The 25,882-nt window shown below is 38.3% G+C and overlaps 1 protein-coding gene across 1 annotated transcript; it reads right to left on the bottom strand.

The window, feature by feature from the left end:
• Window positions 1-1,391: 1,391 nt before the first annotated feature.
• Window positions 1,392-24,644, bottom strand: LOC132061429 (DNA polymerase delta small subunit-like). Its single transcript, XM_059454251.1, has 10 exons — window positions 24,535-24,644; window positions 24,209-24,347; window positions 24,026-24,109; window positions 12,987-13,055; window positions 12,836-12,907; window positions 12,629-12,720; window positions 12,425-12,552; window positions 11,839-11,940; window positions 11,699-11,766; window positions 1,392-1,541 (listed from the first exon to the last, which is right to left on the bottom strand). The coding sequence occupies exons 1-10, from the start codon at window positions 24,642-24,644 to the stop codon at window positions 1,482-1,484; spliced, it is 924 nt and encodes a 307-aa protein (XP_059310234.1). The 3' UTR covers window positions 1,392-1,481.
• Between the last annotated feature and the right edge of the window lie 1,238 nt (window positions 24,645-25,882).

Here is a 25,882-nt window from a genome sequence, read left to right as displayed (position 1 = left end):
CTGTACTTATTTCTACTATTAGTAGTTCATGTCTAGCAGAATATGGATTTCATTATCTATCTAAATTCCTTGTTTGAACTATTTTATCTATTAATAGCAACTGTGATTTGTCGTTTATAACTAGTTTTGGTTCTCCTAACGAGCATGTTGGGCGCCAATAACAACAAGGGTAATTAGGGTAGTGACAGTTATTGTCCTAACGAACATTGTGAATCAACCAGTCCATCTGACCAAGATCTTCGGTTAAAGCTCTATATCATCATTTAACAACGGAAGAAGAAAGGAAAGGAAACTTAATTTATCAAAAGACAGACTCACCTGTCTGGAAATCTGGAAACTGAACCTTGCAAGCCTTTTCAGATGTGTTTGGACAGAAAGGAGACGTTGATATTCAAATGGAATATAAATCCCAACCCACTCCCTTATGTTCATTTAGTTGGTACAATTTGTCCCCTGTAAATAGCTCTAATAATTTTTTGGAGTTTGTTTGCTCCCTGCTCTCAGCAGAGCCTTCCATGTACTGGAGCTAAGACACTATCTTTTGGATGCATCTACTTGATAACATCAATGAAACTACTCACTTCATCAAAAAAGACGGATTCTCCAGTCTCACATACTGATATAGAAAAGTAGGCATGGTGGAAAGTTGGTACTTTAGGGGATGAAGAATTAGAACTTTGAGGTTCTCTCTTCTGGTAATTGGTAATTTCATGTCATTCTATACTATAACTGTCAATAGCATCTCTTCTTCACTAACTTTCCATTAAACATAGCTTATATTTAACCGAGGCATATATAATCCCATTTTGTGATGCATTTTGATTGGCCGCAGCGTTTAAGAAAGAAAGAAAGATTGATTTGTGAAATTCGTGGTCCAAAACAAGTCTTAGATAAAATGAGAAGTTTAAAGTTAAATCGTTTCTAAATAAAAAAAGGTGTCTTTCTTTTCTAGTCAAACTAAAAAGAAAAGTGAATCGCATAAATTGGGACTAAGGGCATAATATGTTAGTCCTATTACCTTATATAGGCAGGCAACAATAAGTGGTGCACCAGCTCTCACTCTCTCGCCCTCATCTATGTGCCCATTTACTTCTCCTTTTCAGTTCTTCTCCTTTTTTGCTTCCTCTTCCTCTTCTCCTCACTTATGATTAAGTTATATATTTTCTCTTTTCATTTTTCTTGTTTATTTTCCTCTTCTGTTCCACTTTTCATGCACCTATCACTGGTCTAGCAGCAATGACTTCCCAGGATTAAAACAGCACCGTGTTTTCGTAATTTCAATAACATGGATGATATGAAGTCCCTGCTGGATGAAGGAAGGAGAAGAATACCAAACTTGACCAGGGGGTTCAAGGAAACCAAAATCACGAAGCAAAATCCAAAGAATTGTTATTTGACAATATCAGGAAACAGAAATACACCTCCCCGGCAACTTTTAGCTGCAATATATACGCACTCAGTCATTACATCGTACTTTGATCTTATAAGTGGATTTGACTGGCAAAGCTGAGCATATGGCACTCAAGGTTTCTGATATTCAACTGCAGCAACAGAAAAGATAAGCTCATATGATTCTTATTCAAAGGAGTACAATGAAAATAAAAAGGAAATTACGCTTGCATTATTGTACAAAGGAATGTCATAATGAAAGATCTTATGACCACATCTAGCATGATCACCAAAAACAGAAGGAAAAACAACTCTTGATTCCTCCTTTTCAATTTATGTGTCCTACTTGCTTTTTCAGTCTGTTTCAAGAAAATGTATTTTTCTATATTTAGTAAGTTTTTAATTTCAACATTACTTTTTTACCCTTAATGACACTTCCATATAAGAATGACATGGCATGTTTTAGACCGCAACATTCAAAGGGTATTCTATACACACATTTAGTTTAAGACTACAAGATTTAAAAGTATTCTTTACATTCTTAAATTTCAACTAAGACACATAAACTAAAACAGTGGGAGTATTATTTTAGAAGGATCTCATGCTCATGTTTTAATCAAAGTTTCTTCTTTGGGACAAGGCCAAGTTTATCCAGAAAGAGACAAAATGAGGAAAATCTGATAACATATAATCCACATTCAAATTTTACTTTAAGCCACAAGTACACAAACAACAACAGAATTTGATGCCCAATTTTAGTTTAAAGGCTTGATTCGTGAGTTATTCTTATGTTTTATGGTTTCAGAGGCATTCGAGCTTAAATAGACTTAGGGCCCGTTTGGCAGTGGATAATTTTCACCTTTTTCCATGTTTGCACATAGAATGGTTACAATTTTCCGGATTCAACCTCGATTTTCGGAATTCGAAAAGCTCCAAATACTGTTTTCACATTTTTCACTACAAATCACTCTTAAAAAAATAACATTTTTCCAAGTTGTATTCATGTCCAAACACAAATCCAATTTTCAAGTACTATTTTTCAACTTTATTCTAAATGCTCCTTTTTTCAAATTTCTCATTTTTTATGTCCAAATGCTTACTTAATAACAGTCAATTAACTCAAAAGTGGTTAAGCACACGCACTATCCTCGAGATTCAGAGACGTAGCCTAATGTGGGCGTTCGTGTCCTAGGTTTCCAACATACACATAAAACTTCAAATAGCTTATCGATAATACTAGCAGAGAAATTCCGCTTTTCGGCGCGCACATATAAAGCTTCAGAGAAGTGATATTCAATCTCCTACAAATATATGCAATGGCAAACCATGTATGTTGGCGCACCTCATCACCGATCTACACTGTTAGGATCTTTATGAATATTCTCGAATACCGTAGATATAGCATGCATCTTAATGTGCTCCGTTTGTAATTAAATTGTAATTATGTATTGATTTTCTTTGCTTTCTAGGACATGTAAACTTAGTTATACAAACGCCAATAGCTAGAGGGAATAATCGAGCAGTTTTTTCTCTTCTTTCTCGTCTTTCTCACATGGCAGAAGAGCGTTGGTGAGTAAGATCCGAGAAAGCAAACACATTGAGACAGCTGATTGACTTTCAAGGGCCGTTTTGTGTCACCGGCTTCTTTTTCAGTGTTGTCAAATAAATCCAACACCATCACCAGGTCCCTCACCCTTCAGCGAGCAAACCCCAGAATGTCTCCCCCGCAGCAGACCTTACACATGCCCTCACGCGCTGTCAGAACCAGTTTCCTGGCGAGCACGCGGGCGCATGTGAGCTTTCATGGTCAAATTTTGACAATCTTCTCTTTGTTGTGGTGTCACCGGGTCATTTTGAGGCTACACATCTAAGTACCTTATCATTCAAACCACCACCCTCCTATGACCGTCTTCAATTTCGAATAAAATCTAGGTTTACCGCGAGATTGTTTTCAATGTTTCGACTCTGGCCAATTTTTACTCTACTGTTAAAAGGGGACGGGTGCAAATGCTTGTTATCATTACAAATTCGCTAAAAATAGGGCACAATAAAAGAAAAAGACCCATATAAGTGATAGCTACTAGTTGAGGATAGGTTTTAAACTTGTATGGGACTTTTTTATTATTATCATTGGTATTAGTATTATTTATGTATATTTTTAACAGTTTTTTTCACTTTTATTTATTTACGTAAGAGGGCCAAACCCCCACCTATTATTTTGGCTCGAGAATGCCCCTCAAACTAACACCCTAAACCTGATGGCTTTTTCCAATTAAAAAGAGAAGGTAATCACCCACGCTTACCTATTTTCAAACGTCTTTCCTCCTTGTTGAACTTATATTTACATCAAAACTAAGAAAACTGATCCAAAAATCTGATAAGAACCAATGATTTCAATTATGAATTTAGTAGGCGCGTGGCCATGAAAACCAAATATTTTTCACTTCATTTGGTCTTTTGGAGTTAGAGCTGTGCTTGTTATAGTTTTTGCGAAGAATATTTGGTTGTTTGAATGTATTGAAAGTGAAAACAAGTTTTTTGGTGTTTTTCAAATTCCAAATACAACTTCAAGTTGTATTTGGAATTTCCATGGCCAAACGTTGATTTCCAAATAAAGTGAAAACGTTTTCCGGAATAAAGTGAAAAGTTTTCATGGCCAAACGGGCCCTTAGTCGCTTCTAGGTAAATCTGCTTGCACCAACAATATAAAAAAAAATAAAAAATTCAAGGCAATAAAGCTTGATCTTCTGTACTTTACTACTATTGTCTTCAAAGCACCTCGAGTTTCTCTCTTTCCATTCGCCAAATGCAAGCTGCGACAATCCTTCATCAATTTCTGTCTGAGGCTCCTAGTCTTGCCTCCTTCCAACAATGGGGTAGATGAGTAATCCAATTTGGCATTACCCAAACAATGCCCCTAAGATTAGCAAAGATCCTCCAAAGTTGCATTGTAATCCTACAATGTAAAAATAGATGACTAATTGTCTCACCCTCTTCACCACACGAGTAACGACTAGAACAAAGAGAAATTCTCTTTTTTAGGTTCTCTTGAGTGAGTACTGATTCCCTTGCCAACAACCATGTGAAATGGGCAACTTTGAATGGTACCTTCACTTTCCAGGTGTGCTTCCAAGGCCAAAGTTGCACCTGCTAGTTACTTTGGTTCAGAAATTTGTATGTTGTCTACTATCCACCATAATTTAAGACTTCAAGCTTTGCCCCGCAACTTTAAATTCCAGATTTGCCCCGCAACTTTAAATTCCAGATACCAATCCTCCCAGCTTTTTCCCCAATAGGTTATTACTCCATTTGACTAAATGGAAAACTTTTTTATCTTGATCACTCTTCCATTTGATCTTGTCTAGTCTTTTGATCACTGCAGCAAGATTAGGAAAAGCGTATATCATATAGGATATATATTGTGATTTCCACCTAGGCAACATCTACTCGCATTTTTCAATCACAGAGTTCCAGATATTTAGAGACTTTGATTCGGCTGCTAAAGGCAAACCAAAGTAAGCAGATGGCAGTGCCCCTACTTCACCTAGAATATTGGATATATGTGATTCTTTCTCCTATTAATGTGTAAACCACAAATCCCTTCAAACAATACCTAAATAGCTCTCAAAATCTTCATCAGCATCATAAAGATTAAGGTGTCATCTACATACTGTAGACGAGTGATTTCCATGTTGCCATTTACATTTGCACTTGTGACATCAAAACCTTTGATTCGGTCATTTGTTCTTGCCACTTTGATCATGTTATTCAAGCCCTCCATGACTAGTATAAATTTAAAAAAATGAGGCAGAGGATCCCCATCTCTTAACCCTTTATGTGCTGGGAAAAGACCTTCAGGAGAGTCATTGATAAGAACTAATAATCTGACAGTTGAAATGCAATCTTATCACTTCATCTATTTTCCTGCAAAACCCATACAAAAAAGCACCTTCTTGATAAAAATTCTCAGTTGAAATGATCATATGCTTTCTCAATGTCCAATTTGCATAAGATTACTGGCTTGCTTTGTTTGATTCTGGAGTCCACTGCTTGTGATTAGATTGGCATCCATGATTTGCTGTCTTTAATGAAAGCCATATGTTGTACATCCACCGGCTTGCCTATGACTCTTTTCGGTCTTTCTATTAACACCTTGGATATCGCTCATAGAAACTGCCTATAAGGCTGATGGGTTCCATATCTTTTATGAAGTCTGAGAATTCTTCCACAGCAGGGGTCATGTAAAATTGAAATCTCCACAGACAGACCAGCGCCCCTCTATTAAACCCTTGACAATCCCTATTTCCATCATAGAAAAGGGATTCATGAGTCCACTGCTTGGCAATTAGATTGGCATCCATGATTTGCTATCTTTAATGAAAGCCATATGTCATACATCCACCAACTTGCCTATAATTCTTTTAGGTCTTTCTATTAACACCTTGGATATCACTTATAGACACTGCCTAGAAGGCTAATGGGTTCCATATCTTCTATGAAGTCTGACAGTTCTTCCACGGCAGGGGCTCTTCTTCTGGAATTAATTTTTCTGATGGAAATCATGTAACATTGAAATCTCCACAGACAGACCAGCACCCCTTTATTAAACCCTTGACTGACCCTATTTCATCCCACACATGTTCCCTCTCGGCTTTGCTGTTTGGGGCATATACTACAGTTACATGACACTCAAAATCTTGAAGGAATGCCACAACCTTGCAAAATAAAGTATATACACCAATCTCCAAAGTCTCCCCTTTCCACACTCTGCTGTCCCATAACATCAAAACTCCACCCTCTAGTGCCGCTAGCCTGCAGACAAGCAAGTTTTACCCATCCCCTACCAAGAGATCTTTGATGTTCTCTTTTACCTCCCCTTCCAATTTAGGTTCATGAGCACTCTGGCTGTGTCTAAGGCTCTTCACAATTCTTATCTTGTCCCCATTATTCAGCCCCCTTACATTCTATGACACCAATTTTAACTTCGTTCAAAAAAGGTTTCTATCTTTCCCTTCCTCTCTTCCCATCACTCTGGAACTTAACATCAAAAGAAATTAGTCCCTTGAGCCCGTGTCCCTTTAAATCTAATCCTCTTAGTTACAGGCATTGCCTCCAATTTTCTAGCCTGTTTGGTGCTATCTATTTGCATAAAAAATTCCAGTGCTTCCTCCTCATGTCCCTTTAAAATCAACCCCCAAAAAAACTCCCCAGTTTAATCATGTACTGTTTCACCTATATAGCAGTCATCTCCTCCTTATGCTACATTAGACTCATGTCTTGTTGAATTAGATGCGCATCTTCTAACACCCATTCTTCAATTTCTGGATTAACTTGCCTAACCAGTGTGGCAAGTTGATATTTTTGTGTTTGCTTCTCTATCTCTGAGTCATCTGCAATAAGGTTCGCCACCATTTTGTCGATGGTTCCCTTCATCTGCATGTCTTTTTTGACTAAGTCTCGAGTCTTTCCGCTCATATATTTCTGTTTTTTTATGAGTCAAAATTGCTTCAAGTGACGGAGCTTCTGATTCGGATTTGTTAGATTCTGGCGACCTAGTTCTGCTCGCCAGTGGAGCAAGTTCAAATCGAACACTGCTCCACCCATATCGGAATAAAAAATTTGACGTCGTCTCTTTCTAATAGTGTCGCTAGGGCATTTCCAACCGTCGACTGAAATTTGAATTATCGCCCCCTTCATATGATTTTTAAGATCAGTCTCTACTTCAGTTGAGACCCATCCACCATATATATTCCCAATTTCAATGAAAAGCCTATGGGATCGTGGTTGAAGACGTACTTCCAGCGCTCTGATCCATGTGGTTTTTGCGATTTGGTTCGATGGTGTATATCCGGCTATCTTGATTCTTATAAATTCAATAAGAAATCAATGACCCCAAAAAACAAAACCCTGAGATTAACACAAAATAGGCCTTTTCTAGTCAAAATACATAAACACTTGCATGCGTGCCCAGCATCATCCAAGAAATAAGCACATGAAAATAGAAGGCCAAATACATAGGTGGCCCCTTAAAGTTTCCATGATTTTCATTTTTACACTTTACCTGAAGTTCGTTCCTATTGGACACAGTGGCGGAGCCAGGATTTTCATCCAGGGGTTCAAAAATTCTAAAAGGTAAATATACGAAGAAGTCAGGGGGTTCAACATCTACTATATATACATAATAAAATAATTTTAACTTTGAAAATACACTGTAATTTTTTGCCGAGGGGGTTCGGATGAACCCCCTGGACATAAGCTGGCTCCGCCCCTGATTGGACAGTTCAACTTCAGCAAAAGCATGCCTAATTTTTTTTTTTTTTTTTGAGAATGGTAATGTTAGCAAAAGCATGCCTATTAAACACAAAAATCTCAATATATAAGAAAACATAGGCACGTGATCACAAACGCTTCCTAAATGTAAAAACAAGCAAATAAAATCTGCCTGTTACCTCCACATAATGCCCGCCTGAATTAAAACTAAAAAACGATCTATTTGGTTTTTTTTTGGGGGGGGGGGGGGGGGCACCCTTTTTTTCCTTCCATGTTCACCCTAAAAAAGAGTGAGAATATGGCAATGAAAGTGAAATATTTTCAATGACTTATTTCTCCATCATAGATATCGCCATTTTGCTAGGGTAAAAGAACATATGTCCCTGTTTTTAATGAAGCCAAACACAAGATGATGAAGCAAATTATTTGCCACTCTTCGTTTTTTGATGCCGCACCCGTCTCGACACGGGACAGGTGCGGATGCAAGATACGTCTCGGATACGGTAAACCAACTTCGGATACTTTGACCGGGGGCACCCTTTTTTTCCTTCCATGTTCACCCTAAAAAAGAGTGAGAATATGGCAATGAAAGTGAAATTTTTTCAACGACTTATTTCTCCATCATAGATATAGCCATTTTGCTAGGGTAAAAGAACATATTTCCCTGTTTTTAATGAAGCCAAACACAAGATGATGAAGCATTTGCCACTCTTCGTTTTTTGATGTTGCACCCGTCTCGACACGGGATAGGTGCGGATGCAGGATACGTTGTCAACCAACTTGGGATACTTTGACCGGAGTCCATGGACAAATTTGGGGGAAAATTGAGATTTTGATTTCTCAAAATGAAAGATAAAATAGATTTAAGACATAGGTAATGGCATATCTTCAATATTATATCCCTTTTGTCTCATATTCGTTGCTTCATGTTTCAGGCCAAACAGAGAGAAACCAAGAATTCAATGGCTCGTGTTCTTTATAGCTCTATTTTTATAATTTTGAATGTTCTTAGTCGAATCCCCCCACCTGTATCCATACCTGGATCAGCACCCCGGAATCTTAAAATTTAGATTTTACCGAATCCGACACTCCGATCCATACCCGTATCGGATAGCCGCACCCAAGTTCGAGCAACTTAGATCATGGCTGGTGAATTAAAAATTAAGGAATTGAAGAAGTTCCCACAACTTATTGTTGGATCCAATTGGAAGACTATTACATACTGTAATGCCAAAATATATAGAGTCTTAATATGATAAATGGAATTATGCTCTCAACTTTGATATAGATGACTCGATCCATAGAAGACGATGAACTTGTGAAGTGCCAAAAAAAAAAAAAAAAAAAAAAAAAAAAAAAAAAGAAAGTGATAGCCTTAAGGGGCTACTTATGTATTTGGCCAAAATAGAATTGTTGAACAACACTGCACATTTATTTACTAAGAAATGAAAACTAACAAAACAAATGAGCTGATCATTGACAAATACAAGAAAGCCAATAAATTAGTATGGCCATTGAAGAACAGTCAAAACCAAGACACTGACATGACATCAAAATCATAGTCATTGTCATACTAAACTAATACACAAGCAGAATTTTGTTGTGAATCAGTATAGCCATTGGCATAATTAATTCAACACAAAAACAACAAAAAAGAACCAGTTTATTCATCTATTGAAATAACTTTCAAAAATCGTGTCAGATTAAACGGGTCGGCAGGTTTGGGTTTAAAAGTGGGTGAGTTTAATTTTTAAATTGAATAATATATGTGGCCAATCATAATAAGCCACGTGGCTTTTTAAAATTTTTTTGGAAAAACCATCAGTTTGGGCGTTAGTATGAGGGTATTCTTGAGCCAAAAGAATAGGTTGGGGGTATTTTTAGCGTGTAAATCAGGTCCATCCCTTATGAGTGACTTGTTTAGGAGAGCCCTTGACGGTGTACGCGCAAGTATTAATGGTTGAAACTGAAAGGATGAATCTTTATCATCCATATTAGTTCTTGTTACTTGATTATGCATTCTTCATTAAATGTTGTTGTGCATATTAACTTTTTGAGCTAAAACCTAAGTTACTCGGACTCTTCAAAAGTGTTGCCGCACCCGTATCAGATCCTCCTAAAATACACTACTTTTGAAGGATCCGACATGCACCCAATGATATTTTAGGAGAGTCCGGGAAACATAGGCTAAAACTATGATCTCTAGAATCCGCACCATTCTACCATCACAGATCCTTTGGCAGGTAGTTCAAACTACTAATCTTGGTCTTATTCTATTCAATTATGGTGCAAGGAGTAAGGTGTTCAAGATCACTTAAATGAGCAGGCTAAGGATATTAAAGAAAGGATAAAGGAGAACCGAAAAATATTGATGCTCGGTTGTGTAGCCTACTATGAAAACCTATTGATATGATGTTGACGACTCAGTTTCGTCCATTCCAGACCTGTTTTTTAGTTTGAAAAAGACTTGTGGGTTATACATAAATGATCTCTCGTTTTTATAATGGACTTTCTCAGTTGAGTAACTTCTTAAAAAAATAACGGGATTTGGAAATTTTTACCTATCTTGGACAGGTTCATGCAGTGATGAGATGATGCTGCATACTGCAAATGGAGCACCATCAGAAGATGTTTTGTACTTTTGACACTTGTTAGGTGTCCATTTGAACTTGACTTGATGCGTGATCAAATCCTGGCTAGCTCTGTCATCCCTACCGTCGATAATTTGTTCTCTCGATTATTACTGCTCGCTTATTTCGTCCAGGCATACAGTGACATCAACAAACTCTTTATTAAAGCACCTCAGACTGGAAATGGGAATGGATGTCGCTTTTGGGAAACTCAGTCAAGATGTAGCTACTGTAACAAATTCGGCTTTTAATTAACAAATTCGGCTTTTAATTAACAAATTGGCCCGTACTCATGAGGTGTGCTATTACTTACATGGCAGACCTTTCAGAATGTTGCTCAAACTGAATTCGACTGTAACAGAAGGAATATCGGTGTTACGCACCCGATTTCCAGCGGTACCTTCTGCCCACTTAAGTTACCTCCTTAGAAAGTTAACCTAACTTTGCACCCTCCTCTTCTACACAACTCAGCATTCCAACGTTTTACGAATTCCATCTTCCGGAGATTCTACCATTGTCTATCCTTCCTCTCCACCTTCTACTGCTCTATCTCCCAAAGCTCCAACTCCACCACTCTTGACATCTCATTGTCGTCTGCGCTCTTCAACCGGTCCAGACAATTCACACGCGACACCAAATTCTTTCCCAAGTGCGGACTTAGTCTCCAGAGAGTCCTCCCATTGCACTCTAAAAAGTATTTGTTCTACTCGTAACCCTAATCCTATCTATACTTGTCAGAGATGATTCCATAATCCTATCGACCCATAAGACAACCTTTGAAGCTCTTGCTCATCAGATCGGCGACAGGCTATGATTTTGAGATGTTTGTCTTACACTCTAGTGGTACCTAGGAGCTTGTTCCTCTATATTTGGGTAAATCTACAATTTGTTTTCGTCAAGAAGACAGGTCTTTAAAGGAATGGACTATAAGGAAGGGTAAGCTATGATAAAAAAAGAAGAATTTGACACATCCATTTCTATGTGTGCACAACAAACACAGGATATAGTCATCCATTATAAATACGTCAAACTTTATGTGGAAAATGCGGGAGTGTTTAGAAAACTTTTAGACAACTAGCTAATTGTTAAATTAACTTAAAATGACAAATATCCGTCAAACAACATCTCTTGAAGAACTGATACAAATTTGCAAGTGCATATCAATTAGCACCATAACTTTCCGCCTTCAGAGGAAATATATTGGAAAACTAGAATTTATTAAGCATCAAGTCATGTTTCAAAGAGAAACATATCTATTATGCAGAAAAAGTTAATTTCTCTTTCACAATAAAACTTGTGTTCGTAGTTTCCTTCATTGCAAGAACAGTTAGAAGAGGCTGTATAATTGATAAACTTATGCTAATGTAAACATACTGAGGAGACAGCTCATAAAAACAGTGGAGGCTTACCACCACTGCAACTCCAGTCTCTGCAAATCTAGGAATGCAAATAAGCCTTACCATCTGCCCTTCTGATCCTGCAGACACTACTAACGATCACATACATTCTCTGGAAACTTTAACACTTAAAAATAAAAATCAGAACATACCTTTTATCAAGCGAGATTCATATTTATCCTGATTGCCAACAAAATAAACATGAGGACATGTTTCGACATAGAAAGGATCGCTATCAGGAAAGGGTAGCACACTGCAAATGTAATAGGATGAATATGCCAACTTAGATGGAAGAAATATATGCAATCAAATTGAACTGTAAACCCTTCAAATAACTTAAATGGTACACCCTCTGTCCCAAAAAGATTGTCCTCCTTTCCTTATTAGTTTGTCCCAAAAAGATTGGCACCTTTCTATATTTAGAAACAATTTAACTTTATGAAATGATTTACAGTCACACAAATATCTAAGATTTGTTTTGGACCACACATTTCAAAAGTATTCCTTTATTTCTTAAACTCCGTGTCAAGTCAAACTAGGACAATCTTTTTGGGATGGAAGGAGTAATTTTTTAGCTCTTTCTTTTCCAAGATCATATAGTTTGTATCGTCGACTCGATTTGCAATCTAAAAGCTGCAATTTGTCAAATCTAAATAATATACTGGGCAGAGAACAAAACTTTAGGCATGGAAACCACTATCATAAGAACTTCCAAGCATAGCAAGGAAAATTTTTGACCAAGGGTGTCTGGTGCCGTTGGTGCTAGATGTCTCCACCACAATGTCCTCTCCATAAATTCAATATTGTTGTTTGCCTCCGAATACTTGCCAAGATCATCAATATTTTGACCAGATGTACCTAGGAACCTGAAGATCATGCAATAACCATACGAACAATGAGCAAATTTCTTTAAAACGTAACTGATCGACTATTGAATCTTACCTGATGTTGTCAAGTTCAAAGCAATGTGGATTCGTGCAAGATCTGAAGGTGTTATAAGCTGATGATCCAGGAAAAAGACATCTATGGAGAGGCTGAAATTTTACAGATGATCACTGATAACCAATTAAGCCTCTGAAAATCTAAAGAATGTGACTTAAGGAAATGCTCTGATTGGTTGTATTCAAACATGTGCGAAGCAAGGAAGACCTGCTGTGGCAGGGCGAAGTTTGCTGGATCACTGGACCCTGGCATGATATCCAGAGGTATACTTGCTGCAATCTGGAAAAGAAGAAAATCATTTTCTGAACACCTATTGCACAGTTGGCACTAGTATGTTGGTTCCAATTTAGGATAAGGCCTGAGTTAACAATATGTCAAGCTCTTTAATCGGCTCAAACAATCTGGACTGGCCCTTTGAACCCAAAATCTGCAACACAATCAAGTTTTGTTAGTGTCTTGATGGAGATGGAAACTATTCATTTGCAGTTCCAAGGAAAATCCAAATTCAGGATTTGCAGCACATGGAACAAGGGTTTCCTTCAATAATCATTATTTAGGGGAAATCGGAGCACAAATCTAATGAGCTAAAATTATCATGTACTAATTAAATACTATTATCTTGAATCTTTAGAGCATGTATCAACTAGTTTTGCACAACTGTCAAAGGTTAGCTGACTTTTTTTTTTTTTTTTTTTTTTTTTTAATGTCAAGGGAACCCGCCGGCCGCTCTTTTGCTGGTGCGCGCAAAAGGTAAACCCGTTCATGTAATAGCCCGCAAACCACACGGGGGAGATAACCCCCACTAGGCAAGCCTTGTGCGACAAGCTCGACCCAAAAAGACAAATCACCTACTATCGTAGGCAAGAGGTTCCGCACTTGAGACCTCAATTATGAAAGTCCCATGCTCAACCAATGGGCGCGAGCCACTCTTGCGGGTTCAAGGGTTAGCGGACTTTATAACAATAATAGAATCAATACCTAATTTTGTATTCTTAATAAGTACTCCCTCAGTCCAAATTAGGTTTATTACTTTCTTTTTTGGTTTGTCCCTAAAAGAGTACTTCTTTCTATATTTAGTAAGTTCTCTAATTCCAACACTCTACATGGCAAGTTTAAAATCGCATGAGATTTAAAAAGATATCTAAATTTTAATTTAAGACTGCGAAAGATTTAAAGTCCAAGTTTTTGAACTCCGTCCCCAATCAAACTACGACATAGATTAGGACGAAGGAAGTCACTATTATTGGAACATTTTCAACTTTCCATGTCACTGTAATGTTTGTCTTTTGAGAAAAAGGTGACTTGTATTCATATCAAAAGAATCAGCATGGTGCTGATGAAAACCTTTATCACAGACCCAAAAAAGGAAGGGGACTGCTCCTTACTAATTACATTCTTTACACTTTGCCTATAAAATCTACCAAATCTCCTACTTCCCCCAAATCTCGTTTACACCAAAAACAGAGAAGGCCGAGGCAGTTCATTTTCACTTACTGGACGGGGTTGCTATTATCTTCAAAATATCTTGAGTTTCTCTCCTTCCAAATTGTCCATCACATACAAGCTGATGGTCTGCCACCAATCTTCCTCTGCCTCTCTTATTCCAATTTCCTTCCAGGTGCACAAAAGCTTTAGAGTGGTGTTGGACAGCACCAAACTCACCCCTAAGATACAAAAGAACATGAGTCACAAATTTCCATTTGACTTGCAATGTAGAAACAAATGCTCATTGCTTTTTGCATTTTTCCCACAAAGTAGGCATCTTGAGCAAATCTAAAGACCTATTCTTTATAAAACCTCGTGTTAGGCAAGCCTTCCTTGTGACCAACCAAGTAAAACATGACACCTTAAGTGGAATTTTGACTTTTCAAATAACCTTCCAAGGCCAAACCATTGTTAGAGAATCAACTTTGTTCTTATTCTAGATTCCCTGATTTAACAGTGAAAATCCCTTTACCACACAACTTCCAACCTTGCTTGTCTGGAACATTAGAGGTTCGTGTGAAAGTAGTCAAAAGTCAAAACCTAAAGCATAGTGACTTCCAACTTCGCAGTCATGTAGATCCCTCCTGAACATTAGGTCCCTACCTTGTTGAGTCCAGACTTGGGAACTTTAGCATCCTTTTGTAGACTAAAAGGATATATAAGCCATGAAATAGAGTTTTTAGACTATTTTAGCCAATCCAGTGGTCTTCTCGGAAAGAAGTTTTAACACCATCACCAACCTTTATGCTCATGTTAGGCTGCATTCAGGCCACAACCTTCTAATGGTCTTCCAAACACTGTAGTCATAAGTGGCCTTTTTAGTTTATCCGTTGGTTCGCCAAGCCATACTTCTGGGTGATGAATTCTTCCCAAAGGCCCTATCTTCTTTACAAAACCTCCAAACCCAGTTATGAAGTAGAATATGATTATGGATTCTGAGGTTCTTGATCCGAAATCACCTTTTTTTTACTAAGTGTCAGAATATCACATCTCCCCAGATTATAACATCTCTTATCTTTGCTACAGAGGAAATCCCTTCTCAGTTTGTTGATCTTCTTCTCTATCATCCTATGACTAGGAACAGAGACATCAATAGGTGGGAAAGGCATCCATTACTGAATTTATCAGTACCCCTAGAGATAAATATTGCCTTTTCCATGTTGCCAACTTCTTGTCACACCTTTCCGAAACTTCATTCCATATCTCATGTGCTTTATTATCGTTTTTGGTAAATGGTAGGATAGATTATTGTTTTTGGTAAATGTTAGAATAGGAATAGAATTTGTATATAGTATCCTGCATGGAAAGGGATTGAAATGCAGTGTCTATAAATGGGGCTCAGTGTAATAATGTAGATCCACAGTTCAATAATATTCTTCCCCCGTAATTTCTCACATGGTATCAGGGCTTCAATGAGAAAATAATTGTTGTGCAAATTTCCAACAATAGTCGAGAAAAAATAATCACCGTGCAATTTTTCCGGTGACAAGATAGCTGACCACGTCAAATTACTTTGCGGGAAGAGAGGTTGAGATTATTCGGACATGTGAAGAGGAGATGCGCAGTGCAGAGGTTGGCTAGGGATAGCTTCAATAGAGGTAGAGGTAGGCCGTAGAAGTATTGGGGAGAGGTAATTAGACAGGACATGGTGCAATTGCAGCTTACCTGGGACATGAGCATAGATACTAGGTTGTGGAGGACACGAACTAGGGTAGAAGGTTACTAGGGTAGTGGCGCGTTGTCTCACATAGTCTACTTTACTAGTCGTATTTTTTCATGTAGTTTCTTGTCCTTCGATTGTTGTTATTATTTATTGTCTCGTGTTCTTCGCTTAGCATAGTATTGTGTTGTAGTTACTGTTTCCTTTTCCCGATATGACTTGCTTTGTTATTGCTTTATTCTGAGCAGATGGTGTATTGGAAACATCCTCTCTCTACCTCCCTAGGTGAAGAGTAAGGTCTGTGCTCCACTTGTGAGATTACGAGAGTATGTTGTTGATGTCAGAAAACTCAAGAGGAAGATCTCAGACAAAGGGTATAAAAGAGAATCAGCAATGACATGAAGTACACATTTTACTGCTTCTAAATACATTTTAATACTGTAGTGATGTAAGAAGTGAGAAAAAAAAGAAAGCGGTTTGTGTGGGTTTCTTTTTTTTTTTTTCCTTTTTCTTTTTTTGGTAGTGAAAACTAAAGGATATGTTTGTTGTTGGTGATCGAGCGAAAACCAACTTAGTCATGTTGTTAGTGGGGAGCACTAGAAAACTACCCAAGTTGTAGTCAAATAAGAAATTCTCGAAGTGCTCTTAATATAACTCACTTGGGACCCGAGGAAACTATACTAGGCACAACATTTATGATCTGAACAAGCATAAAGCTCCTTGTCTCTTTCTATTTCTACATATTTTTTGTTACCTAGGTATATTTCCAGAGTCCCAACACCCCGTGTTTGCAATATTCTCCTCCACTATAAAATACCTTAATGTAAACAATGATTTGGCTGAATAACCGAACTGACATCTTACATATGTTTTCAATCGTTATAGAAGAAAGAGAAATTATGTAAATTCAAAGACTTGAGGGTGTTCAACGGGGCCTTGCTAGGTATAAGGATTTGGAGGTTTGAAGTGGAAGAGCAGGTATTACGGAGAAGTGTTATTTGGAGGTTTGAAGTGGAAGAGCAGGTATTACGGAGAAGTGTTGTCACATGAAAATATGGCACTCATCAAGAAGATCGGATATCAACGAGTTTATTATACCATATGAGGTAGCTCTTTCGAAAAGCAATATGAAAGTGTGGGAGAAGTTCTGTTACATCCTGTATTCTCGTGCGTTGAATTGCATCATAGGTTAGTCTCATAAGCTCAAAGGACAGGGTTATGTTTGAAGTTATAAGTGTTTATGTTATGTTCAACAAGTGATGAGTAAGTGCCGCGAAGGTGGGAGGTTAAACGAATCGAAAAAAAAAAAAAATAAGTTTTGCTAATTTTGGGATGTTGAATAAGTTATACAGACTGTATGGAGTTTTGGACATATCCAAGTATGTAAATAAAGAGATCAACGTATAAAAGTTTTAGGTCTTGAAATAATTTCCGCGGATGAACGATGCATTTGCTACGATCGCTATGCACGTCTACGGTTGATGCCGACTTTGGCACCTATATAAGGGCGTAAACCCCATTTTTCTGCACTAAAATTCCCCCAAATGTTCCAGAAATTTCAGCAACAAAGAGAGAGTAAAAATACATCACAAAAGTAAGGATTTTGAGCAATTTCAAGTAACGGAGTATTAATCAAGGTCCGGGTAACGTGCAATTGCGATTGTAGTATTGTTTTGCGGTGGAATTGGCTTGGATTCAAAGTGAAGGAGTGAAGATATAGCATTATCATCAAGGGAAAGGTATGAATCTCTTTCTATTTGTGTTAATATCGATTTATTTACGGAGAAGGGGCTGTAAAATCATTACAAAATGGCTATGTGATGGAAATATGGGACGAACACCATATGGGCTGTTCTATGGAATACGTTGATATGGAAATGATGTTTTTGTTGTTGGTATCGTTGTTGTTATTGTTGGTTGTTGAATTGAGAATTCGGGCTAGGCATATAAACGGGGGAAATCTTTAGATTTTCGACGAGAATATAAAATAGTATAGCTTGAAACTTGGTACAAGTGTTACTTCAACACTCAACTTCTATAATGCTAATTACTTGTTTGGTAAATGTGACCAAATTGTAGATTACGGTGAATTTAGAGTTCGAGTTTGGAGTAGCGGAAAAGGCGGAAAAGGTATGTAAGGCTTTACTCTCTTTCTTTGGCATGCCCTAGACATAATAAGTTTGGATATGAGCCTCGGGACTACTCTATTTCTAGAAATCCGAGGTTGAATTCGACCACTATTCATTCAATAGAATTGAATTAGAAACTCTCAGTCTTAAGTGAAAAAGTAGCTTGAAATATGCAACTTTCACCGACGGCACTTAGAATGTCCCAAAACCTTGCTAGGTAACTTTATTAAGCCTAGGATTCTAAGGCAAGTATTCCTTCCAGAAATTCGTAAATGTTCTCCAGGATGTCCATATGTTGCAAAGACCAAATTTTAAGAGGTTGAAAGCCTTTATGCCTGAAACGATGAATATGACTTATAATGATAACAATGACGTCAAATATGAAGAAATGCCTATGACGAATATGTCGACAATACGTTTCTACCACGAATGTAATAACGTGAGACGTGTTAAAGGCTTCCATAACGTTCTCATTTCCAAACGTTAGGAGTAATGGTTCTAAGGCATGATTTTCTTTTTTAAAAGTTTGCAAATGTTTTCCAAAATATTCATTTTTCTCCAAAAACCAAGTTTGATGATTTTGAAAGCTTTTATGACTAAAACGATGAACATGATCCTATGATGACAAGGATGATGCCAGATATGAGAAAATGTCTATGACGCAGTACGTCAAGGATATGTATATGCACATGGGGTGGGGGAAGGGATACATGTATATGTGGGGGAATGGGAAGGAAACATGTTTCATTGCCACAGGTCGGTGGCTTATCATCCCGGACGCGGGATGCCCGGACGCGGGATTTATGGGCGAGCCGGAGTATTTCGGCGCTATGTGGGCGAGCCGACGTCGTTCGGCGCTATGACATGATATGATATGATATGCTATGATATGACATGATATGATATGATATGCTATGATATGACATGATATGATATGATATGATATGCTATGATATGACATGATATGATATGATATGCTATGATATGACATGATATGATATGATATGCTATGATATGACATGATATGATATGATACGCTATGATATGACATGATATGATATGATACGCTATGATATGACATGACATGATATGATACGATATGATATGTTATGACAAGACACGACATGATATGAGTTCCATTCTCCATGCCTACGAAAAGGAAATGTTTTTTTTAAAAAGAAAAAAAAAACAGGCATGCGTGGTATCCGGCCAAAAGGGCATTCACAAGTACGAGTTACTCTCTTACCTCATTATCCGTTCTATGATCCCATGATGTTTATATTCATGCTTTATGCTGCTATACATTATCTTTGCTTTAAGTACTTACATACTCGGTACATATTCCGTGCGACCCCACTTTCTTCGGGGGCTGCGTTCGTACCCGCGCGGTACACCCTGTGTTGAAGACATTAGCGAAGGTGTTCCGGCGGGATTGGCGAGCTCCATTTTCTCGGAGGCTTTGCCGAGTCGGTGTATACGTGTGTTATGGTATCCGATTATGTTAGAGACTTTGCGAGACGAATCATATATATAAGATGTCCGTTGTGAGCGGCCACATAAGCCGTCGTATTGCTATACATGATATTACAGATTTTGTACGGTCGCAAGTTGTGTTGATTTGAAAGATATAAAGTATGTTCGTTTTTCAAAAATTTTTCATTATGCATTCATGATCTGGTTAAGGGCCCATTATGACTACGAGTACTATGACAGTCAGAGGGTTCGCTCGGCCCTAAGTAAGGGTCGGGTGCCCATCGCACCCTAGTAAGATCGGGGTGTGACAAGTTCTATAGCAATATCCAATTAAGAATCAAAGATTGCGCCAACACATACTTTTATGTAAGTCGGCAAAGGAAGATGTTGAGAGGTGCTATCACAAGAAGATCGGATATCGACGAGTTTACTATACCAGACAAGGTAGCTCTTTCGAAAAGCAATATGAAAGTGTCGGAGAAGTTTTATAGCAATAATCGATTTAGAATCAAAGATTGCGCCAAAATACTTTTATGTAATGGCTTTGAGTCCGTTAAATTTCTTGTCGGCAGAGAAAGACGGATGAAAAATTTATTGAATATACAGTTTAGGTGTATGTTAGGAGAAACCTTCCGGACTGAGAGGTCAAAAATGCCAACAATTTTCTAGGGCTATTGCATAAATGGAAAAAGTGAATAACAAATGAAAAAAAAAAACTTGGGAGTAAGAGGAACAGTGGAATTAATGTCTAATATCCCGAGCGAGAACCTGGTGGGATTATACTTGGTATGTTGTTGTTATCCCGAGCGAGAACCTCACAGCCCAACATAGGCTCGTGGTTATGGATCCGGAGATAAAGGGGAAGAGGGGAAAAAGTGTTGTGTATGGTCAACCTAAGATTAGGTGGAATGCTTTGAACAAGGACAATGCCCAGGAGTAGGGTGAGCAGTTGAGGGCGCTAGGAGCCCGAAGGAGCTAAGTTGCGCTTTGGTCCTGATCCCATCTCGACATGGGTCGGGAGCGGGATACGGTCAACCATGTTCAGATACTTTGACCGGAGTCCATCGACAAATTTGGGGGAAAATTGAGATTTTAATTTCTCAAAATTAAAGATAAAACATATTTGGAAGAATGGAATTCTACAATACACATGTAAGTTTTTCATAGAATATCTCTCAACATCTATAGCTCTACCTTTTATAATTTTGAATTTTCATAGGCTTTGAACCGGCACCCGCATCCATACCCGGAACCTACCCCCGAATCTTAAAATTTGGATTTTGCCAAATCCGACACTCGTATCCATACCCGCATCGGATACCCGCACCCGAGTTCGAGCATCTTAGTGGAGGAGTAGCGGGGACGCAAGTAGTATGTGGACCATGACGGCAGCTAACATCAGGAAAGCGGCAAGAGAGGTGATAGGGGTCTCCGAAGGGTTACTCCGGGAAACACAAAAGGGTCTGGTGGTGGAATGAAGAGGTCCAAGGTAAAGTGGAAGCTGAGAAAGCAACGTATTTAAAGCTAGTGGAGAGCATAGACACCGAGGAAAAGAGGACTAATGGGAGTATTATAAGAAGGCAAAGTAGCGACTACGACCGCTAAGACTGTTGCTTTTGGACGCTTGTATGAAGAACTTGGGGATAAAGGCGAGGACAAGAAGCTGTACAGGCTAGCCAAAGCGAGGGAGAGGAAGGCTCGTGACCTTGACCAAGTGAAGTGTATTAAAGACAAGAAAGGCGAAAGTTTGGTGGAAGATGACCATATTAGACGAAGGTTGCAGACTTACTTTTATAAACTCTTGAACGATGGGGTACCGGAACATCATGCTAGGCGAATTGGAGCACTTCGAGAGTCGCCACAACTTTAGGTACTATAGGCGGGTGAAAGTTGAGGAGGTCATGCGTACGATAACCATGGGAAGAGCGATCGGGCCAGATAAAATCTCAGTAGAATTTTGGAAAAATGCTGGCAGTGGAGGCTTGGAGTGGCTTACGCAGTTGTTGAATGTTATTTTTAGGACATCGAAGATGCTTGAAAAGTGGATATGGAGCACCATGATCCCATTGTACACGAACAAAAGGGATATCCAAAATTGCAACAACTATACGGGTATCAAGCTGTTAAGCCATACGATGAAAGTTTGGGAGAGAGTGGTGGAAGCAAAGATGAGGAAGATAGTGTCTATTTCAGATCCACATCACAGTGTCTATCCTTTCAGGCATAATCAATTAACGTAAGTGTTATTTAAGTAAATTATGTCTTGCTCGATTTTTGTACGTTAAAGAATTGTGTTCTTCAATGTCAAATAAACTAAACACAGACTGAAAGTGAAGTGCGAAATTAAAGTACTCAAGCGATTTACCATGAGAAACTTCTTTCTAGAGGGAGTAAAAAATTACAACCTATCCTTGGAATAACCTTTAAGCGTCAGTTTTAGGTTACAACTCAGTAACCAAAAGGACCATAAACTTAGTACCTTTCTCCCCTATATATAATCAACCCAATTGTAGCTAATACTTTCTAGAATAAATTCTTAGTCTGAAAAGCTTTAAAAAAAAAAACAATGATAAGCACCTATTATTACAATACTTCTAAAAAGCTAATAGGTTACAATTAAAGAACAAAAATTTAAACCTAACCAACTCAAGAACTAAGCAGCAACTCCTTAAGAACGGCCGGGACGTTCAACTGTACAAGTCATTCACCTTGTGAGGAGGTTGGCGAAGCAATATGTGAAAAAGATAAGAAACTTGCACATGTTGTTCATTGACCTAGAAAAGGCATACGATAAAGTCCTAAGGGTTTGGAGATGTCTAAGGCTAAAGGTGTTCATGTAGCATACATTAGAGTGATTAAGGATATGTATGATGGAGCCAAGACCCAGGTGAGGACAGTTGCAGGTGACTCTGAACACTTCCCAGTCACGATAAGTCTACACTAGGGATCCGCTCTTAGCCCATTTTATTTGCTTCGCCGATGTACAAACTGACGCGTCACATTTAAGACAGGTGATGTGGTGTATGTTATTTGTAGATGACATTGTGCTGATTGACGAGACGCAAAGCTAGAAGTTTGGAGATAGACCTTAGAATCCAAAAAGGTTTCAGGTTGAAAAAGACTAAGATAGAGTACTTGGAGTGCAAGTTCAGTGACGTTATACATGTAGAGGACGAGGACGTGCGGCTTGGTACTCAGATCATCCCCAAGAAAGAAAGTTTCAAATACATGGGGTCGATCATCCAAGGGAATAGTGAGATCGATGACGATGTCACACATCATATTGGAGAGGATAGATGAAATGGAGGTTCGGATTAGGTGTGTTGTGCGATAAGAATGTGCCGCATAGACTTAAGGTAAAGTTCTACAAAGTGGTGGTTACACCACTATGTGGTATGGGACGGAGTGCTGGCCAGTTAAGAAAGCTCATGTCCAGAAGATGAAGGTAGCAGAGATGCGAATGCTGAGATAAATGTGCGGGCATACCGGGAGAGAGATATGATTCAGAATGAAGTGATTCAGAAAAAGGTGGGTGTGTCCCCCGTGGTGAACAAGATGCGAGAAGGAAGGCTAAGATGATTCGGCCATGTGCATAGGAGATGCGTTGATGAGCCAGTGAGGAGGTATGAGAGGCTGGTAGTGGTGGGCTTGAGGAGAGGGAAAGGTAGGCCAGAGAAGTCCTGGGGAGAGGTGATTCGGCGGGATACGGCGCAGCTTCAGCTTACCGAAGACATGACCCTTGATAGGAGGGTATGACGGTCACTTATCAGGGTAGAGAACTACTAGGGGGCCGCGAGGATTTCTTGTCCGTACTCCGAGTATTATTATCTTTGTTCATTCGCTTATTTGTTTAGATCTCTGATATAACTTGATTGTTTCTTTCTTTAACTTCATTTATCTTATTATATGTTGCTATTACAGCCTATTATTATGGTTGTCTTGGCACCTTCTCTTGACCCGAGGGTTTATCGAAAACAGCCTCCCTACCTCCTAAAGTAGGTAGAGGTAAGGTATGGGTATACTCTACCCTCCACAGACCCCACCTTGCGGGATTATACGGGTATGTTGTTGTTAGACCATTTTACCATAGACTGTTGCGAATGGAGGATCCACTGGAACCATTTCAGACCAATTTATTAAAACTAAATTATTCGCCTTTAAGTAAATTAGGGTTATCTAAAATTATAGTTTCTCTAAATCTCATTTAACCCTACATAGACATAGAGGTTTCTAACTAAACTACGAGATTGGGGGGAAACTGGGTCTAATGCAAGTGCAACAACAAGTCTTGACACCAACCGGTTACTAGTTGTTGTTTCTAATTGACTTCATTTTTTCCATTTTCGAATGAGCAAAGTCATACTAATTAATTTAACACTTATAATCGCATAGCATTTGACGCGTTAGAACGAGCAATTGCTCAAATATGTTTCTGGGTTTTTAATCTACATTTGGAAAATGCTCCTCCGATTTTTATCAACAAGTTTGAAACCAGAGAGGAGTGTTAGCAATTCTGGCATGTGACTGCAAAAAATCCTCCTCTGTGATGAGAGGTAGCAACTCTCTGAAGTATACATGGGAAAATATAATGGATGGATAAGAGATGGAAAGTCAAAAGTTTGCTACAAGGACAAAAGTAAAGATCATTACCTGTCCGTTGAGAAGTACACGAGGAACTTCAACAGAGTTTCCAGCAATAACAACTTGAACTATTTGCGCTGCAACATTTTTTTCCTTTTCAAGTGGTGCATTTACGGGATAGCATCATATTAGCTGGATTGTCATGTATCGAATACTTATTAGTAGAAATTAAAGCATAGAATACAATTGAACCTTCTCATTTCCTAAATATCCAGTAATGTGATCAACAAAAAGTTGAAACTGGAGAGGATTAGAAGAGCTTCTCCCAACACTCAAGCCAGAGATGAAAACCACATATTTATCTTCACCTGTTAAATCCAACAGAAGAGGTCTGGTTATGTTCCAGGGGGAAAAAAACAAAGGACCTGAACTCTTTCCTTGTCTAACAACCTTTTAATTATGGAAAAGAATCATATTTAATTCATTATGCAATTCCACTGAGCTTGAAAATTATAAATGAGCCCGTACATAGATGAGACATTAACAAAAAGAAATTGATATGACCCTACTAGGCACACCTCGCTTGAAGGCTCACATTGAAGACCAAGGCATGGGACTCCAATCCATTCAAGCTAGGAGGATGACCAAAGGAGCATTGGAGGCCCATGGAGAGGCACAAAAGCCCCATAATAAGGCCTATGAAGTATGGAAAGTATCTTGGAGGGGAATGAAAGAAGATGCTACAAGAAAGAAGGCCAACACTCAAAGTGGCTAGAGTCGCAAAGGGACATAAATGCAAATGTGGCTAGACGTGCAAAGAAGGGCCATAGATGAAAAAGGGTCACAATTACAAGCTTGAGGATTGGATGATGGCTATATGTGCAAGAGGAGCCTTTTCCGAATTTCAAGCCAACATCCAACTAGCCAAACAAGGCACTTGCCTCATTAATGGCATTCTTGTAATAACTAGCCTAGCTCTTAAGTCTCTTAGTATAAATACTAGACTTAGGTTATTTTCATATTGAGATTATGTTGAATGAAGAAACTCTCGTGAGATATTGTAGTTGGTAGCTTTAGATTAATATAGATTGTTTGGTTGGTTAACCAAGTGTTACTTCCTAGTTGTGAAGTGAATTGCTTATTTTCATCGAATTCAATGTTGCTCATTTGTGGATTCATTTGAGTCGTTTATTGATTCAAATTGCTTAGGTTCTAGGGTTTGTAAATCCGATTGGAAGGGTTAGGGTTTGATATACCCTTTCTTGTCCATAGATTTCTTGCTCTTGGGTTAAGTATCTATCCATCTACCCTCTTCCATTTCTATTCTTCATCTCCCTTTTATTTTGATTTTCTTGTTCTTTGTTTTTTTTAGAGTTTCCCTAGGTTGAATCTTATCATTTAGTATCAGAGCATAGGCTAAGAGATTGTTCCCACAATTTCTAATCCTAGGCTCAAAATCTGAAAATCACAAGAAAAAAAAATCGAAAATCCCAAAAAAAAAAAATCAAAAATTGTTTCGGGATTTGATTTTGTTGTTTTTGAAGTTAGATTTGAGTTTGTTGTGGTGGGAAACATCTAGAAACGAAATTTGAAGCCATTTGGGTAAGGATTGAAGTTTCCACCATTAGAGGTTCATCGAAGCTTGAAGAACTCAAAGTGAGTTTAGTTGATTTTGCTGAAATTGAGCTTTGGTTCATATTGGGCTTTGTTGTCTAAGTGTTAAGGAGCTTAGATCTAAAAATTGGGGCAAAAACGAGTTGATTTGGACTACATTGGGTTTTTTAATGTTCTTCAATGTTCATCATTGTTCTTGGTGAAGAAGAAGATAAAAAGGAAAGTTAGATCCAAGGAATCCAAGTCAAAAGTTGAAAAGTTATTTTTCTAGCCAAAAAGGGTAAATACAAGGTAGAGGGGTCCCAAGAGGTC

Source organism: Lycium ferocissimum, chromosome 6 (assembly GCF_029784015.1).
Source record: "Lycium ferocissimum isolate CSIRO_LF1 chromosome 6, AGI_CSIRO_Lferr_CH_V1, whole genome shotgun sequence".
In the NCBI taxonomy this organism is placed as follows: Eukaryota; Viridiplantae; Streptophyta; class Magnoliopsida; order Solanales; family Solanaceae; genus Lycium; species Lycium ferocissimum.
Note: the sequence above shows the minus strand (reverse complement) of the source record. Positions and strands in the feature narration are given on the sequence as shown.

Bases quoted from the DNA above. Each gene is read 5' to 3' on its own strand.
- LOC132061429 (XM_059454251.1), bottom strand. From the start codon at position 24,644: ATGGGGCTTTTGTGCCTCTCCATGGGCCTCCAATGCTCCTTTGGTCAT. The intron at 24,110-24,208 runs GTTCAATTGTAT...CCACTTGAAAAG, and splicing joins GATATTTAGGAAATGAGAAG to GAAAAAAATGTTGCAGCGCA. The intron at 11,941-12,424 runs GTCAAAAATTTT...ATTACATTTGCA, and splicing joins AACGGCACCAGACACCCTTG to GTGTGCTACCCTTTCCTGAT.